The sequence below is a fragment of the Aquarana catesbeiana genome, linkage group LG03 (genome assembly GCF_042186555.1).
Source record: "Aquarana catesbeiana isolate 2022-GZ linkage group LG03, ASM4218655v1, whole genome shotgun sequence".
In the NCBI taxonomy this organism is placed as follows: Eukaryota; Metazoa; Chordata; class Amphibia; order Anura; family Ranidae; genus Aquarana; species Aquarana catesbeiana.
This window is the reverse complement of record NC_133326.1, coordinates 683,682,787-683,699,371: the sequence shown is the minus strand read 5'-3', so window position 1 is coordinate 683,699,371 and position 16,585 is coordinate 683,682,787. Positions and strand designations below refer to the sequence as shown.

Genomic DNA, 16,585 nt, shown 5'->3' with positions numbered 1-16,585 from the left:
CCAGGGGAGCACAAAGAGGTCTAAGGGCAGCAGAAGACAAGTGACCTGTGTAGAAGGGGCGCTGGGGGGGCGGCATGTAGAGGAACCAATCCCCTCCATTTTCCTCCTGCAGATGCTGAATGCCTGTGGGAGGGAGAGGAGGAAAAGCAGGTTTCAGTGGCCAATGCCTGTGGCTGCACCAGATTTTGTACTCTCCAGTTTTAGTAAATTAACCCATGGCTTGTGACCTTGCCATCGGGGGCTTTTAAGGAACTGGTCAACTCACCAGATACCAACCATGACCTAAATATCACTTTTAGGTGGACACACCCTTTCCAACGCTCAAGAAGCAAAGTTGGAGCTCACCTTCATGGCCTCCTCCAGAGCGGGAAGTGCCTCCTCCAGATCTTTCTGTGCATTGTCTGCCAGAGCCTTACACTTTATCTCCTCCGCTCCGATCCTCTCGCTGTGGGCTGTGACCGTCTGATAGAGAGATGTGGAGAATTGTTGGACATAATTGTTAAAGGAAAACGGAAATTTAAAAGAAAAGATTAAAAAAAAAAAAAAAATCGATGTGGTTGGCCGGGTCCAGACTGACCATCTGCTGCTCGTTGGCCTCTCTCCTCTGCTGGACAATCATGACCAGGTACTCATCGCACTGCTTCTGGAACTCAGCCACTTTGCTCCTGGCGATGGCCAGCTCTTCTGACATCTTCTCCACCTTCTCTCGGGTCTCTTCGATCTTGAATAGTCCGTTCCGCAGCTTGGTGGCCTTCTCTCCCAACTCCGTCCGCTTCTCATTCAGGAGGCTTGGGGGGGAAAAGAGGAGACACATATAATAAGATGCCTAAAGAACAATTCAGATGTATTGTCCAAAACTAATGACATTTTTAAACAAAACCTTTCTGTTTTCATTAAAAATAGCTTATTATAGATCTAGTGGTGCCATCGCTGGGTCTCTGTGCTTCTCTATGCAATGTAGGAAAATCTTGGCTGGTGAGAGAGGCCGGAAAAAGATAAGGAAAGGGATGATCGGCACGCAGGATGACATCCAAAAAGTGATATTTATTTATTGAAAAAACATGTACAACGCTGTAAAAACGTCCTACGTGTTTCGGACGTTCATTCTTAGTCATAGTTTAGGACTAATTTACGAAACGCTTAGGCTGGTTTTACAGCATTGTACATGTTTTTTCAATAACGGAATATCACTTTTTGGATGTTATCCTGAGTGCCGACCATCCCTTTCCTTATCTTGGTACACTGAAGGTGTCGGCAGCCTTGAGGTCTGAGCAGCGGGTGGAGCTGTTATGGTAGAAGCGCCTACACACCTGTTTTTTCATATACTGCACCCTGCTGGCCCCTCCCACCAGCCTCAGTACTCCTCTCAAGAGTCCTCAGCTCTGACACAAGCAGTGGGCTGGCTCTTGGGAGGAGTTATGCAAATAATAGGATTTTTTATAACAGCTTACCTGTAAAATCATTTTCTTTCGATGGACATCACGGGACACAGAGCCTCAGTAATTACTGATGGGTTATATAGGTATCACTAGGTGATTGGACATTGGTCACACCCTAAACAGGAAGTTCAACCCCCTATATAATCCCTCCCCTTGCAAGGATACCTCAGTTTTGTAGCCAAGCAATATAAGTGTATTAGAAGAGGGGCGGGACCTCTGTGTCCCATGATGTCCATCGAAAGAAAAGGATTTTACAGGTAAGCTGTTATAAAAAATCCTATTTTCTTTCTCGAACATCACGGGACACAGAGCCTCAGTAATTACTGATGGGATGTCCCAGAGCAATGCTACCTGAGGGGAGGGGAACCACAACCAAGTAGGGTGCAATCAGACCTGAGGACCTTGTACCGCTGCCTGCAGCACACTACGCCCAAAGGCGATATCCTCATGCCTTCTCACATCCACCTGATAAAATCTGGTGAATGTATGAACTGAAGACCAGGTTGCGGTCTTGCAGATTTGAGCCATAGAGGCCCAGTGATGCACTGCCCAAGAAGCACCAATAGCTCCTGTGTAATGTGCCATAAGCTTGAATAATCAACTGTAGAATCCATTTAGAAATGGTAGCTTTTGACGCTGCCTGTCCTTTATTGGGACCCTCTGGCAGCACGAACAAAACATCCGTTTTGCGAATTTGAGCAGTTGCCTGCAGATAGGTCTTGACTGCTCTTACTACATCCAAACAATGTAGTGACCCTTCTTCCGAAGAACAGGGATCTGGAAAAAAGGAAGGCAGAACAATGTCTTGGTTTAGATGAAAATCTGAAACCACCTTCGGTAAAAAACTAGGATGAGGGCGCAATACCACTCTATCCTTGTGTATAATCAAATAAGGCTCTTTACAGGAAAGAGCTGCTAATTCTGATACTCTTCTAGCAGAAGAGATGGCTACCAGAAAAATTAGTTTCCTTGTCAGCAAGACCAAAGGAATCTGACGTATTTGTTCAAAAGGTTGTTTCTGTAACACTGACAGAACCAAGTTCAAGTCCCAGGGGTTTAGGGGCGCCTTAAACGGAGGATTAGGACGCATCACCCCCTGCATAAAGTTTCGGACCAAAGAATGCAAAGCAAGTGGCCGTTGAAACAATACTGATAAGGCCGAGACCTGGCCCTTGATGGTACTCAAGGCCAGCTTCATCTCTAATCCTAATTGTAGAAAATCAAGGATTCTACCTATCACATATTTTCTGGGATGCCAACCCCTGGATTCACACCAGGATACATAAGCTTTCCAGACTCTATGATAAATCATTCTGGAAGCTGGCTTCCTAGCATTGATCAAGGTAGATATCACAGGACCTGAAAGCCCACAACTCTTCAGAACGTGGGTCTCAATAGCCAAACCGTCAAATTTAGCGTTTGTAAAGCAGGATGGAACACTGGAGCTTGAGATAACAGGTCTGGGTGTACCGGTAGGGTCCACAGGGAACCCACCGTCATCCTTACTATTTCTGCATACCAAATCCTTCTGGGCCAAGCGGGGACCACCAGAAGTAGTGACTTCTCTTCCTGCCTGATCCTGCGAAGGAGTCGTGGCAGTAGCAGAATAGGCGGGAATGCATAAATCAGTGAGAACCGATGCCACGGAATCACCAACGCATCCGTCCCGCATGCAAGAGGATCCCTTGTCCTTGCCACAAATCTGTCTATCTTTTTGTTGAATCAGGAAGCAAAGAGATCTACATCTGGAACCCCCCATCTTTGGCATATGGCCCAAAAGACGTCGGGATGCAGAGACCATTCCCCTGGGAGTAACTGCTGGTGACTTAGATAGTCCGCCTGCCAGTTATCTATCCCTGGAATGAAAACTGCTGATATGCATGGCACATGCATCTCTGCCCAGACTAAGATCTGGTTCACCTCTTTTTGAGCAGCACTGCTCCTGGTGCCTCACTGATGATTGACATAAGCCACTGCTGTGACATATTTAGACTGGATCCTGACCGGGCAACCCTGTAGCCTGATAGTCCAGGCCTTTAGGTCTGGATATATCGCCCGGATCTCCAGAATGTTGATGGGTAGAGACCTCTCGGCCTTGGACCATACCCCTTGGACCGCAGACTGTTCCAGAACTGCTTCCCAACCCGAAAGACTGGCATCCGTTGTTACCACCGTTCAGGTGACCGGTAGGAAGGACTTCCCTTTCTGCAAGCTTTCAGGTATTAACCACCAATTGAGGCACTGACGCACTGCATGAGACAAGTGCATCGGAAAATCTAATGCCTGAACCTTTTTGTTCCAGGCCGACAGGATACTGTGTTGCAACAGACCTGACTGAAACTGAGCATAGGGAACTACTTCAAATGAAGCTACCCTCTTTCCCAGCAGCCTTATACAAAGGCGGACAGAAGGACCCTTCTTGGTCCTGACTACCAGAATCGGCTCCCTTAAGGCAGTGACCCTTGCCTGAGGTAAGAATACCTTCTATCTGGCTTGTATCTATGATCAGACCCAAATACTCCAGCTTTCTTACTGGTTTTAGGAAAGATCTTTCTAGGTTGAGGATCCAACCTAGGTGTTTCAGATACTTGCCTATGGTCCTCAAGTTCCCGTTCAACGAGGCTACCGAGCGGTCTATCAAGAACAGGTCGTCTAGGTATGCTATGACAGTTATACCCTGAGCCCTTAATCTGGTCAGAGGAGGAACCAAGATCTTTGTGAACACTCGAGGTGCAGTGGCTATCCCAAAAGGCAGAGCCACAAACTGGAAATGGCGCCCTCCTATCTCGAAGCGCAGAAACTTCTGATGAGCAGGAAAAATGGGCACATGCAGATATGCATCTCTGATGTCTATTGATGCCAGAAATTCTCCTCCCTGCAGGATGGAGACTACTGTCCGAATTGATTCCATGCGGAAGAACTGAATCCTTCGCGGAAACCACCTCTTGCGACAAAAAGTCGCTCTAACGCTAGAAGAAGCGACTGCTTCTTATCCGGATCTCTGGGGACACTTGATCTGAGGAAAGGAGGAGAGGGAAACTCTTGGAACTCCAGTGTGTAACCTAAGGTTACCGTGGAGATTACTCATCTGTCCTGAAATCCTCCTGCCAGAGCTTTGAGAACTGTAGCAGTCTTCCCCCCCACTCGAACGAGCGGGGGTGCCCCTTCATGAAAAGTCTTTAGAGTCCTGTCTAGCAGGCCTCTTCCCCCCGGACTTCTCTGTCTCTGGGGTTTGACTCTAGTTTCATGACCCAGACGGAGAAGACCGTCGCGACTGCCTAGAGGCTGATGCCCCTGGCATTGGGGAAAAGAGTCCGTTTGAAAGAGGAACGCTTACTCCTCTTCTTAACAGGTAAGAGAGTGCTCTCCCACTAGAGAACCTTTGAATGTAATTATCCAAGTCTTCTTCAAACAACCTTGCACCATGAAATGAAAATCCAGCCAGAAGTTTCTTACATGGTGCTTCAGCTGACCATTTTTCAACCATAAGATTCTACGCGTACGCACCAACCCAAGTGAAAGACGAGAGGTTTGCATGATAGAGTCTCTAATGGCATAAACAGCAAAACATAAGGCTGCTGGAAGGTTAGCCAATCCCTGGGCCTGCTGTTCGAGTAAAACTTTGATGACCTGCTTAACATGGTCTCTTAAGTTTTGACAGACACTGATCGCTGCCACTGCAGGTTGAACTACTGAAACCTGCTAAGGAGAAAATCTCCTTCAATAGGGATTCCATCCTTTATCCACAGGATCCCTGAGCCTCTGAGCATTGTCTACAGGACAAGTCAGACTACAGAGGAAATGGCGGCATCAACGACCGGCATCCCCCACATCTTTATAAACATTTCTTCCATAGGATAAAGTGTTGAAAACATTTCCAGGCGGAAAAAAACGTCTATCTGGGTGATCCCACTCAAAATAAATGAGCTTTTTCAAGTAATTTATAAACAGGAAAAGCATGTGTTGTTTAAGGAGGTTTCAGTCTTGACCCCAAAGAAATAGAGGGTCTTTAAACGGATTCAGATACGTGTACTTTAAATGTGGAGCGGACCAATCCAGCAAGGATCTGTACTAAGACTTTCTCAACCTGAGAAGCGAAGAGGGCCCTTCTCCACTTGATTCCTCAGAGAAGGAATCATCCGTCCCATCCCGATCCTCTGAAAGGGATTTTTCTCCCCTATCCCAGAGCTCCTCTCCTGAGGGTCCCGGGTAACAGAGGAAGACCTAGTGCGTTTTCTTCCACTGACTGAAGATGCAACTACGGCCATTAATCCTTCCTCTAGACCATTAATGGCTGAGAAAAAAAAAAACCACCTGTGTAATGTACAGGGGATGAAGTGCAAAAAGCAGGTGTAGCCCCTGACCCCAAAGGCTCTCCCTGCCTAGCCGTCCCTGGCCCCTAAGGGGGGGAGGTGCTGCCGAAAGGGGGTCCTCAGAACCTGAACGAGATCCCCTAGAGTCTCTGGTTCTTGGGGTATGTAAACCTCTTCTACCTATAGTGCAAAGCAACAAGGTGGAGGTATCACAAAATGAACACTGACTGCTAAGCGGTAGTCTGGCAAAAGCCTTGCTACCAAATGCCCAGTCTGGTGTTTCTTAGTAAATGCTGACCTAGGAGAATGCCTGTGTCCCACCTTACATGCGACCGTCAGCTCTGTGTCCCTCCAAGGCTTTGTGCACCTGTACAGTATGCCTTTAATAGCCTGCAGCCTGCAATGTGGGTGTCTGAGCACACTGGATGCTGTGCTGACACCCCGCCCCCCCCCTTTAGTTTTTCGGAAAAACAAGCGCTTCCCGCGTTAGCAGACTCTTCCGGAACCAACATGGAGGAAGGCTGGGGGAGGGAGAGGAAGGAGAGAAGCCAGTAGTGATGGGCCTGCATGTGCAATGGTGCCTTACAGCCCACCTGCTGCCTCCCCCTAGCCTGGGGGGAATATCCCAGAGGAGAAAACCCCCCATCCCATCCTACCTGGAGCTGGCAGGAGGAGCTTGTGCAGCATCGAACACTGAGACAGACATCAGCATGAGAAGGTATGTGCTCTTGGCAGCCCCCGGTGGTCACAATAGGCATAGCATGCATTTACCTTAAAGGAGAAAACCTACTAGAATTAAAAAATCTGTGGAATCTCCTCTTACCTTATCCAGCCGCAGGATTCTGTATATACAGACCCAATCTTCACCTCTCACGGTGGGCTCCGTTTGAAAAAACCGTCAGAGACTGGGGCCCCCTATGAATAGGGGGGTCCGCAGTTCTGGCCCTGTAAAGCACCCAGCCAGAAATAAGGTGTTAAAGACCCTTTTCTGATATGCGGGTCCAGCTCTCTAAAAAGAGAAGCGTTACAGGTAAAACCTCGTTTCTTTGGACACGAGGCCCGGGTATCATCCAATTCGGCCATGAAAAGACACTTTGAATGGATCCGGTTCGCCTGGCTTGCCCCAGTATAGGATATCAGGATATTCCCTTTGGAGCTTCAGCACAGGACATCTTTACACGTCCAACACCTAAGACACTGGCGTAAAAACAGAGGTATCCCTGTAAGGGGAGGGATTATATAGGGGGTTGAACTTCCTGTTTAGGGTGTGACCAGTGACCAATACCTAGTGATACCTATATAACCCATTGGTTATTACTGTGGCTCTGTGTCCTGTGATGTTCGAGAAAGAAAAAACGTGCGCTTCCTGCCCGAGCCGACCCTCCGGGACAAGCATGGAGGGAAGGCTGGGGGTGGGGGAGGAAGGAGAGAGGCCGGTAGTGATGGGGCCTGCACGTGGCAATGGCGGCGGCGGTGATAATGCGGTGTATAACCGCCTCACAGACCACCTGCGGCCTCCCCCTAGTCTGGGGGGGAATATCCCTGAGGAGAGCCCCCCATCTTATCCTACCTGGAGCCGGCTGGAGGAGCTTGTGCAGCGTGAAACACTGAGACAGACATCAGCATGAGAAGGTATGTGCTCTTGGCAGCCCCCCTGGTGGTGACAATAGGCATAGCATGCATTTACTTTAAAGGAGAAATCCTACTAGAATTAAAAAATCCTGTGGAATCTCCCTTACCTTATCCAGCCGCAGGGTTGTTATACAGACCCAATCTTCACCTTTCACGGTGGGCTCCGTTTGAAAAAACCTTCAGAGACTGGGGCCCCCTACGGATAGGGGGATCCACAGTTCTGGGCCTGTAAAGCACCCGGCCAGAAATAAGGATATAAAACCATTTTCTGATATGCGGGGTCCAGCTCTCTAAAAAGAGGAAGCGTTACAGGTAAAACCTCGTTTCTTCAGGCACGAGGCCCGGGTACCATCCAATTTGGCCTAGAAAGGACACTTTGAAATGGATCCGGTTCGCCTGGCTTGCCCCAGTATAGGATATAGGATATTCCCTTTGGAGCTCAGCACAGGACATCTTTACACGTCCATCACCTAAGACACTGGCGTAAAAACGGAGGTATCCTTGCAAGGGGAGGGATTATATAGGGGGTTGAACTTCCTGTTTAGGGTGTGACGAGTGTCCAATCACCTAGCGATACCTATATAACCCATCAGTAATTACTGAGGCTCTGTGTCCCGTGATGTTCGAGAAAGAAATCAAAATGCTTTGTTGGGTAAGTGTCAGCCTGGAGAAGTGGGTGTTCCTAGGTAACCTGTATTTGTATATAGACTCTAAGCAATGTTGAGCCTCATGATCGAAACAACTGAAATCCAATTTATGAAAAAGGAGGGCCAGGGATAGTCAGACAGCCAAGAACTGAGGCAGTCTCTATCTGCTTTTGCTGCAGCTTCTAATGCACATTGTGAGAAGCTCACAGTGTGCAGTGAAAAACACTCTTTATTTTGAGAAATGCTGCAAGTGACCTAAATAAAAAATCTAAGAAAAGAGAACCTACCTTGTGGAGGTCTCTCCACATTGCTGGGACCCCTGATATACTTACCCTTTTGATGGCACTTACTGTGCATCTATATGTTTGTGTTCCAACTGCTGTGTAAGTTTTTTGCACATCAGGGGATTTACCACCTCCCCATTTTGGGTGGCCTTATAAATTAAGTATATAATATATAATATTAAGCATATTATATTTTTCATATTTCTTTGCTTATGACATGCTCTTCCCACAGATATACATAAATCAAATCTTGGCTCTGAGGAAGTGGGTGGTACTCCACGAAACGCATAGAGAATACAGCTTTAAGAATACACTAATTTAGGTGCTCCTGCAAAATTCTGTATATGCATCACTACCAGAAATATATGTATATTGTAATAGGTTTTTATCATGACATATTCAATGTGGAATTTGTTTGATTTTAATTGTAATATGAAATAAATTTCGCATTTTGTTTAACATATCGTTACCTACTTTATTTGGCACTACTCATAAAAGTCCCATGGGCAAATTTTCTTTATGGTTTTACTAAGACAAGAGAAAAAGTTTCCTACAAGTCCAGAGATGAGCGAGGTGAAAGGATGGACTTACCTCTTGTACCGGGACACGACCCCCAGGTAACTGGTGGGGGTGATGTAGTTATGTCTCCTCAGTTCCAGTTTCATCTTGTGGGAGTACTCCGCTACCGAGCGATGCATGGTGACAAAGATCCTGGCCACCTTCCCACTGACCTTGGGGGTATATAGGAGGGAAAATTGGAATTTTAGACAAGGGGTGAATACACATGAGAGAAGAGAATTACTCACCAACAGCTTCACCCATTAGAGCCATTCTCAGACTGAAAGTCAAACTCACCCCCTCCATGTTTCCTAGCTCCACTCCTTCCAGGTATCTTTCGGCTACCTCCAGCAGAGCTTCCTGTGGCCACTCAGAGAACCAGTCTATGGTGGTGCAGTTGACCAGTGCTGGATACTGGCGGATGCGGTTCCTGCAACAGAAGAGGACACAAAAATACCGTCTTCACATTGAGATGCGTCAAGACATACATGCTAAAGATCTGAAGATACTCCAGATTTGTATTATTTGCTAAAACTGTGATATGTCACTCGCTCATCCATCATCTTTATGTACCTTGCTTTGTGCACTGGTGCGCAGTCATGCTGGAACAGGAAGGGGCCATCCCCAAACTGTTCCCATAAAGTTGGGAGCATGACATTGTCCAAAATGTCTTGGTATGCTGACACCTTAACTGTTCCCTTCACTGGAACTAAGGGGCCTAACCCAACCCCTGAAAAACAAACCCACACCATAATCCCCCCATCCACCAAATGATTTGGACCAGTGCACAAAGCAAGGACTATAAAGACATGGATGAGCAATTTTGGGGTGAAGGAACTTGACTGAACTTGACTCGATAGAACACGTTTGGGATGAATTAGAGCAGAGACTGTGAGCCAGGCCTTCTCGTCCAACATCAGTGCCTGACTCCACAAATGCACTTCTGGAAGAATGGTCAAACACTCCCATAGACACATTCCTAAACCTTGTGGACAGCCTTCCCAGAAGAGTTAAAGCTGTTATAGCTGCAAAGGGTGGACCAACTCAATATTGAACCCTACGGACTAAGACTGGGATGCCATTAAAGATCATGTGCGTGTAAATGCAGGCGTCCCGGTACTTTTGGTTATATAGTTTATATGTCCCCAGTCACATATAGGAGAAGGTATATATGACACAACAGTTAACACTTGTATGAGAGCAGATGGACTCCAAACACCACCGGTCTATGTTTGATCACATATGAAGAGGATTGGATGTAATCCATTATAGTCTCTGCCCTAGGTAAACTTTCCTCACCTGAAAGGATCTCCCACGGGGCTCATACACAGAACGATGTGAAGATTGTTCCGCACTCTCTCAATCAGGAAGTTAAAGAGGCTCTCAGGATTATCTGGGACACCCTCCTCTTTAGCCTTCTCTTGTAGAAGGCTCCGGATCTACAGGGCAATAGAAAAGAAAGATTAGTTAGTGTATAGCACTGAGGAGGTAAACATCAGATAAGAGGTGAAGAGGATCCTATGACATTAGATGGCCAGACTGAAGACATCTGAAAAGGGAAGTATAAAAAAAAAAGAAAATACAATCCTGATTCCAAAAACATTGGGATGCTGTGTAAAATCTACATAAAAACAGAATGCAAAGATTTTCAGGTCCCACAAACCCATATTTTATTCACAATTGAAAATATATCAAATGTTTAAACAGAGAAAATGTACCATTTTAAGGAAAAAATAAGGTCATTTGGAAACTGATGGCAGCAACAAGTCTCAAAGAAGTTGAGACAGGGCACCAAAAAGCTGGCAAAGTAAGTGGTACCAACAAGGAAGAGCTGGAAGAACATCTTAGAGAGTCAGAGTGTCTCAGAAGTAAAAGATGGGCAGAGGCTCCCCAATCTGAAAGGCTTTGTCTAAAAATTGTCGAACAATTTCAGAATAATGTTCCTCAACGTAAAATTGCAAAGGCTTTAAATATATCATCATCTACAGTAGACACAGTAATGTCATGAAAAGATTCTGAGAATCTGAGAAGGGACAAGGCCGAAACACAATATTGGATGATGGTGATCTTTGGGCCCTCAGGTGGCACTGCATTAAAACCAGGCATGATTGTGTGATGGACATCATTGCATGGGCTCAAGAACATTTCCAAACATCACTGTCTGTGAACACAGTTCTCTGTGCCATCCAAAAAAGTAAAGCTCTATCATGGAAAGAAGAAGCCATATCTGAAAATGATTTAGAAACACCGCTGTCTTCTCTGGGCCAAAGCTCATTTAAAATGGTCTGTTGCAAAGTGGGAAACTATTCTGTGATCAGACAAATTGAAATCTGACATTCTTTTAGGTAACCGTGGGTGCTGCATCCTCTGCACTAAAGAGAAGAGGGACCTTCTGGCTTGTTATCAGTGCTCAGTTCAAAAGCCTGCATCTCTGGTGGTATGGGGGGTGAGGTGGGGGCATTCGTGAGTATGGAATGGGCAGCTTTCACATCTGGAAAGGCACCATCAGTGCTGAAAGATATATCCAGGTGTTAGAGCGACATATGCTCCTATTCAGATGATGTCTTTTTCAGGGAGGGTCTTGCATATTTCAGGACAATGCTAAACCGCATCTATGACAAAAGCATAGCTTCCTAGTAGAAGAGTCCGGGTGCTGAACTGGCTGCCTGCAGTCCAGACCTTTCACCAATTGGAAATATTCCAATCCAATTCAGTTAATTGTCTCAATTCAGAGCACTAAGTGTCATTTCTGTCTGTTGCTTCCTTCCCCTGCAATCAGCATGAATCACTGACAAGTTTTCCTGATACCCAGAGAAAAATGGTGACATAGGAGGGATCTCCAGCTGATTGACAGCATCAGATCTGTTCCTGCATGAAGGGGGTGTCCCTTCCCTCCAATCAGCTCTCAGAGCTTTCCTCGCTGAGCTCTGCAGAGTGTAACTTCAGCTCTCCGTACCCTTTTTTCTGACAGCTCAGTCAAGTTTTATAAATTCAGCACTTTGAGCATCTGTAGAGAAGAGAAGACTGCAGATAAACAAGTACAAGGCACAGGAAGATTTGTTTTATATCTGTGTATAACCCTGAGGCCAGTCACTTCACTGGGTATATATAAGGGTTTTCAACCACTTTAAGCTCTGATAAGGAGTATGTGGACACCCAAAATGTGTTTGCATTACTGCTTTATACATATCTGGATTCCTTTCAAGACCTCTTCTTGTGTTTGGGGCATCTTGTCATCCCGGAATTAGCTTCAAGGAAGTGATTCAGCTTAATAAATAAGACGGACACTAACAATATTACACATTATTAACGGAAAGCAGGCCTTCAACCCAATACACAATGTGGGTGTACCTGGCTCCCACCCCCTCCCTCTACAACAATAATAATAAGATAAAATCCATGATCTTATTTTTTGGTGCTGCACTTCTTCCTTTTTTGCGAGGATGACATTGCGCAAACATGCACAGATGTGCTGAATGTCCCAAATCCCAGCAGATTTTTGCACGTGCAGATTTCTTCGCACAAATGCAAGACGATGGAGAGGTGAAGGAGGTCTGGGACCCCTTTTCCTGAAGCACTGCTGAGCTCTGCCAGGTCCTGAAGGTTGGGCAGAGCCTTGCGGTACATCTGTGCGTGCCTCGGACTATCCAAAATGGCAGCGCTGGTGGAGGGGGACAGAGCTACAATCAGGGTGACTGAAGGTCCGTTTTAATAATTGAAGAGCTGACACCTCTCATACAGTATCTCACAAAAGTGAGTACACCCCTCACATTTTAGTAAATATTTTATTATCTTTTCATGTGACAACACTGAAGAAATGACACTTTGCTACAATGTAAAGTAGTGAGTGTACAGCTTGTATAACAGTGTAAATTTGCTGTCCCCTCAAAATAACTCAACACACAGCCATTAATGTCTAAACCGCTGGCAACAAAAGTGAGTACACCCCTAAGTGAAAATGTCCAAATTGGGCCCAAAGTGTCACTATTTTGTGTGGCCACCATTATTTTCCAGCAATGTCTTAACCCTCTTGGGCATGGAGTTTACCAGAGCTTCACAGGTTGCCACTGGAGTCCTCCTCCACTCCTCCATGACGACATCACAGAGCTGGTGGATGTTAGAGACCTTGCGCTCCTCCACCTTCCGTTTGAGGAGGCCCCACAGATGCTCAATAGGGTTTAGGTCTGGAGACATGCTTGGCCAGTCCATCACCTTTACCCTCAGCTTCTTTAGCAAGGCATTGGTCGTCTTGGAGGTGTGTTTGGGGTCGTTATGTTGGAATACTGCCCGGCGGCCCAGTCTCCGAAGGGAGGGGATCATGCTCTGCTTCAGAACTGTAGTGGCAGCACTTATGCAGCCCCAGACCAGGACACTCCCACCACAATGCTTGACTGTAGGCAAAACACACTTGTCTTTGTACTCCTCACCTGGTTGCCGCCACACACGCTTGACACCATCTGAACCAAATAAATTTATCTTGGTCTCATCAGACCACAGGACATGGTTCCAGTAATCCATGTCCTTAGTCTGCTGGTCTTCAGCAAACTGCAGGCTTTCTTGTGCATCATCTTTAGAATTTGATGCAGTGTGCGGCGTATGGTCTGAGCACTGACAGGCTGACCCCCCACCCACCCCTTCAACCTGTGCAGCAATGCTGGCAGCACTCATAGGTCTATTTCCCAAAGACAACCTCTGGATATGACTCTGAGCACATGCACTCAACCCCTTTGGTCGACCATGTAGAGGCCTATTCTGAGTGGAACCTGTCCTGTTAAACCACTGCATTATCTTGGCCACCGTACTGCAGCTCAGTTTCAGGGTCTTGGCAATCTCCTTATAGCCTAGGCCATCTTTATGTAGAGCAACAATTCTTTTTTTCAGATTCTCAGAGAGTTCTTTGCCATGAGGTGCCATGTTGAACTTCCAGTGACCATTATGAGAGAGTGAGAGCGATAACACCAAATTTAACACACCTGCTCCCCATTCACACCTGAGACCATGTAACACTAACGAGTCTCATGAAAATGGCTAATTGGGCCCAATTTGGACATTTTCACTTAGGAATGTACTCACTTTTGTTGCCAGCAGTTTAGATATTAATGGCTGTGTGTTGCGTTATTTTGAGGGGACAGCAAATTTACACTGTTATACAAGCTGTACACTCACTACTTTATATTGTAGCAAAGTGTCATTTCTTCAGTGTTGTCACATGAAAAGATATTATAAAATATTTACAAAAATGTGAGGGGTGTACTCACTTTTGTGAGATACTGTACATGTACACAACAGGAAGAGGCCTGCACCACACACAAAGGTACCTCCTCAAACTCATCCGCCTTGTACAGGTTGGGGACCTCTCCAGAGCTCAGGATGTTGTTGACGTCCTCCAGAAAAGCCTCCTCTGTGATTTGGATATCCGTTAGAAGGAAGACAGAGGGGCGCCCATCTACACCAGCCAGCTGATACAGTTTTTTAATGTCTAAGAGTGAGAGAGAGAAAGGAGCACATAGAGAGAGATAAAAAAAAGAAGGGAATGAATCATTGTCTATCGAAACTCCAAACGATAAAAGAAGGCTTGTCCCAAAATGTTAGTTCAACGTCCATGTAGACCCTAACTATCAACTTCTCTTATTTATGCCCTTCTTTGACCCCTGACGAAGCAGCAGGTACAGAGTACACACACTTCTATCCAGCACAGGCCTCTTAGGAGGATACCCCTGTAGGGCATTTTTACCACCCCCCAACCACTCCCCCTTTATCTGCAGAGGCAAGTGTACACGTCCCTCGGTTGCAGGGCCGAGATAAAGGGGTGGGCAGAAGGGGCGGCTGCCCTGGGTGCAGTGGGTATTTTGTGGTGTTGTGCTAGAATGGGTGATTTGAGGGGGAGGGATTTGTACAAAGAGAGTAGAATTCCTGTTAGGAGGCGGGATTTGGGGGGGGGGAGCAGTTGTGCTAGTAGGGATTAGTAGGGATGATAAAAGGGATTTGTGCTAGGAGGGGAAATTTGGGGGGTAGGATAAGTGCTAGGAGAGGGGATTGGGGGGGGGGGTAGGGATTTATGCTGGGAGACAGGATTTTTGGAGGGGGGAGGGGAATTATGGTCGGAGGGGAAAATTTAAGGGGTAGAGAAATTGTGCTAGGAGGTAAAAGTTGGGAGGAGGGAGAGGATTTGAGCTGGGGGGGGGGGGGGGGGATTTGTATTGGAAGAGGGGGAATTTTTTGGGGGGGGGGGGATTTTGGCTTGCAAAGGTAATTTATGCTTAGGGGGTAAATGTGAAGATTAGTGCTCACATTTTTTACCGTTTGGTATCTTCGCCCTGGGCACTAGATGACTATGTCCCGGTACTGCACGGTTGTGATGCGTTGCAGCAGAAATGATACCCCTTGTCGCTATGAACGCTGAGCATGGCCCATTCAAGTGAAAAGCTCCCCGCCCCCCACCATGTGCAATGAACACGGTTGTGGTGCACTAGTGTGGGGTTTAAGGGGTAGGCCCGTCAAATGCGCTCTAAAGAGCTATCCGAACACAGATCGCTCTTCAGAGACCAAAGCAAGTGTGAATGGAGCCAATCCTGAGTCCTGGTTTATTAGGCTTATATATTGGTGGATGGGGTTATTTCTTGGTTATTATATATTTTTATTTCTTGCATGTATGTTTTTGTATATATATCCCGCAGAGTATTTTTCTTGCATTCATAAAGTTCTATATATTATTAATTATCTCTAGTGGTTCAGATACTTTTGATATAAGGTTTTCTGATTTTGCTGTGCAGTTTTTTTCCCTTTTGCTCTTTTAAGTATACCATTGAATATTTTTATTATGTCTGTTGTTCGATAAGTGCAATAAAATACCGGTTGATCCTGCCAGAAATCCAGTGCGCTTATAACTTCCCACGCTCTATACTTCTGCTACATTGTTATCAGTTGCATTAGGGTTGATTTACTAAAACTGAAGAGTGCAAAATCTGGTGCAGCTGTGCATGGTAGCTTCTAACTTCAGCTTGTGCAATTAAGCTTTGACAAAAAAAAACAAAAAAACTGGAAGCCGATTGGCTACCATGCACAGCTGCACCAGATTTAGCATTCTCCAGTTTAAGCCTTGGTTTCCACTATTGCAACCTGAAAGTCGCGCAATTTTGCGGCGATTTGTTTTGCAATTTTGATGCGACTTGAAACAATGCCTGTGTATTCTTGAGGTCTATGGACCTCAAGTCGCATCAAAGTGGGACCAAAGTAGTGCAGGGATGACTTTGAAGTCACACAGATATGAACAGTTCTCATTGGAAATCATGGGGTACGACTTGTCATGCGACTTTGCAGTCCCAAGTCGCACTAGTGGAAACCTAGCCTTAGCAAATCAACCCCATTGTTTCCAAGCTATCCCTAAGGAATACAAAACACCTCCCCCTCTATTCTATGGAGAAGTGGAGAGGGTGTTCTTTGGTCCTGTGGAAGGGTGACAACGTTTGCTCCTCCATGGATACGGTAAATAAGTGTTGTTACCCTAGGAAGGAAGTTTTTTCTGGCAGGATAACCGGGTGAAAACAAACAAAAAAAGCATTAAATAAGGAAAACTAATGCAGCCATATCTAAGGACTGCAAAGATGTATTATATTACATTTATTTTCTTGTGTTTAGATACACTTTACAGGAGACCCCGTGATCAGAAAAATCTGAAGCCTTTTATTGCCAACCTCCTCCAGGAAATGCAA

The 16,585-nt window shown here is 46.0% G+C and overlaps 1 protein-coding gene across 1 annotated transcript in view; it reads right to left on the bottom strand.

The window, feature by feature from the left end:
* Positions 1–16,585, bottom strand: part of DNAH2 (dynein axonemal heavy chain 2) — a 391,751-nt gene that overhangs the window by 76,691 nt on the left and 298,475 nt on the right. The window contains exons 56-61 of the mRNA XM_073623723.1: positions 14,192–14,352; positions 10,173–10,312; positions 9,171–9,303; positions 8,907–9,046; positions 578–788; positions 346–462 (exon numbers count right to left, since the gene is read on the bottom strand). Coding sequence (XP_073479824.1) covers positions 346–462; positions 578–788; positions 8,907–9,046; positions 9,171–9,303; positions 10,173–10,312; positions 14,192–14,352 — 902 coding nt within the window. The remainder of the gene's footprint in view (positions 1–345; positions 463–577; positions 789–8,906; positions 9,047–9,170; positions 9,304–10,172; positions 10,313–14,191; positions 14,353–16,585) is intronic.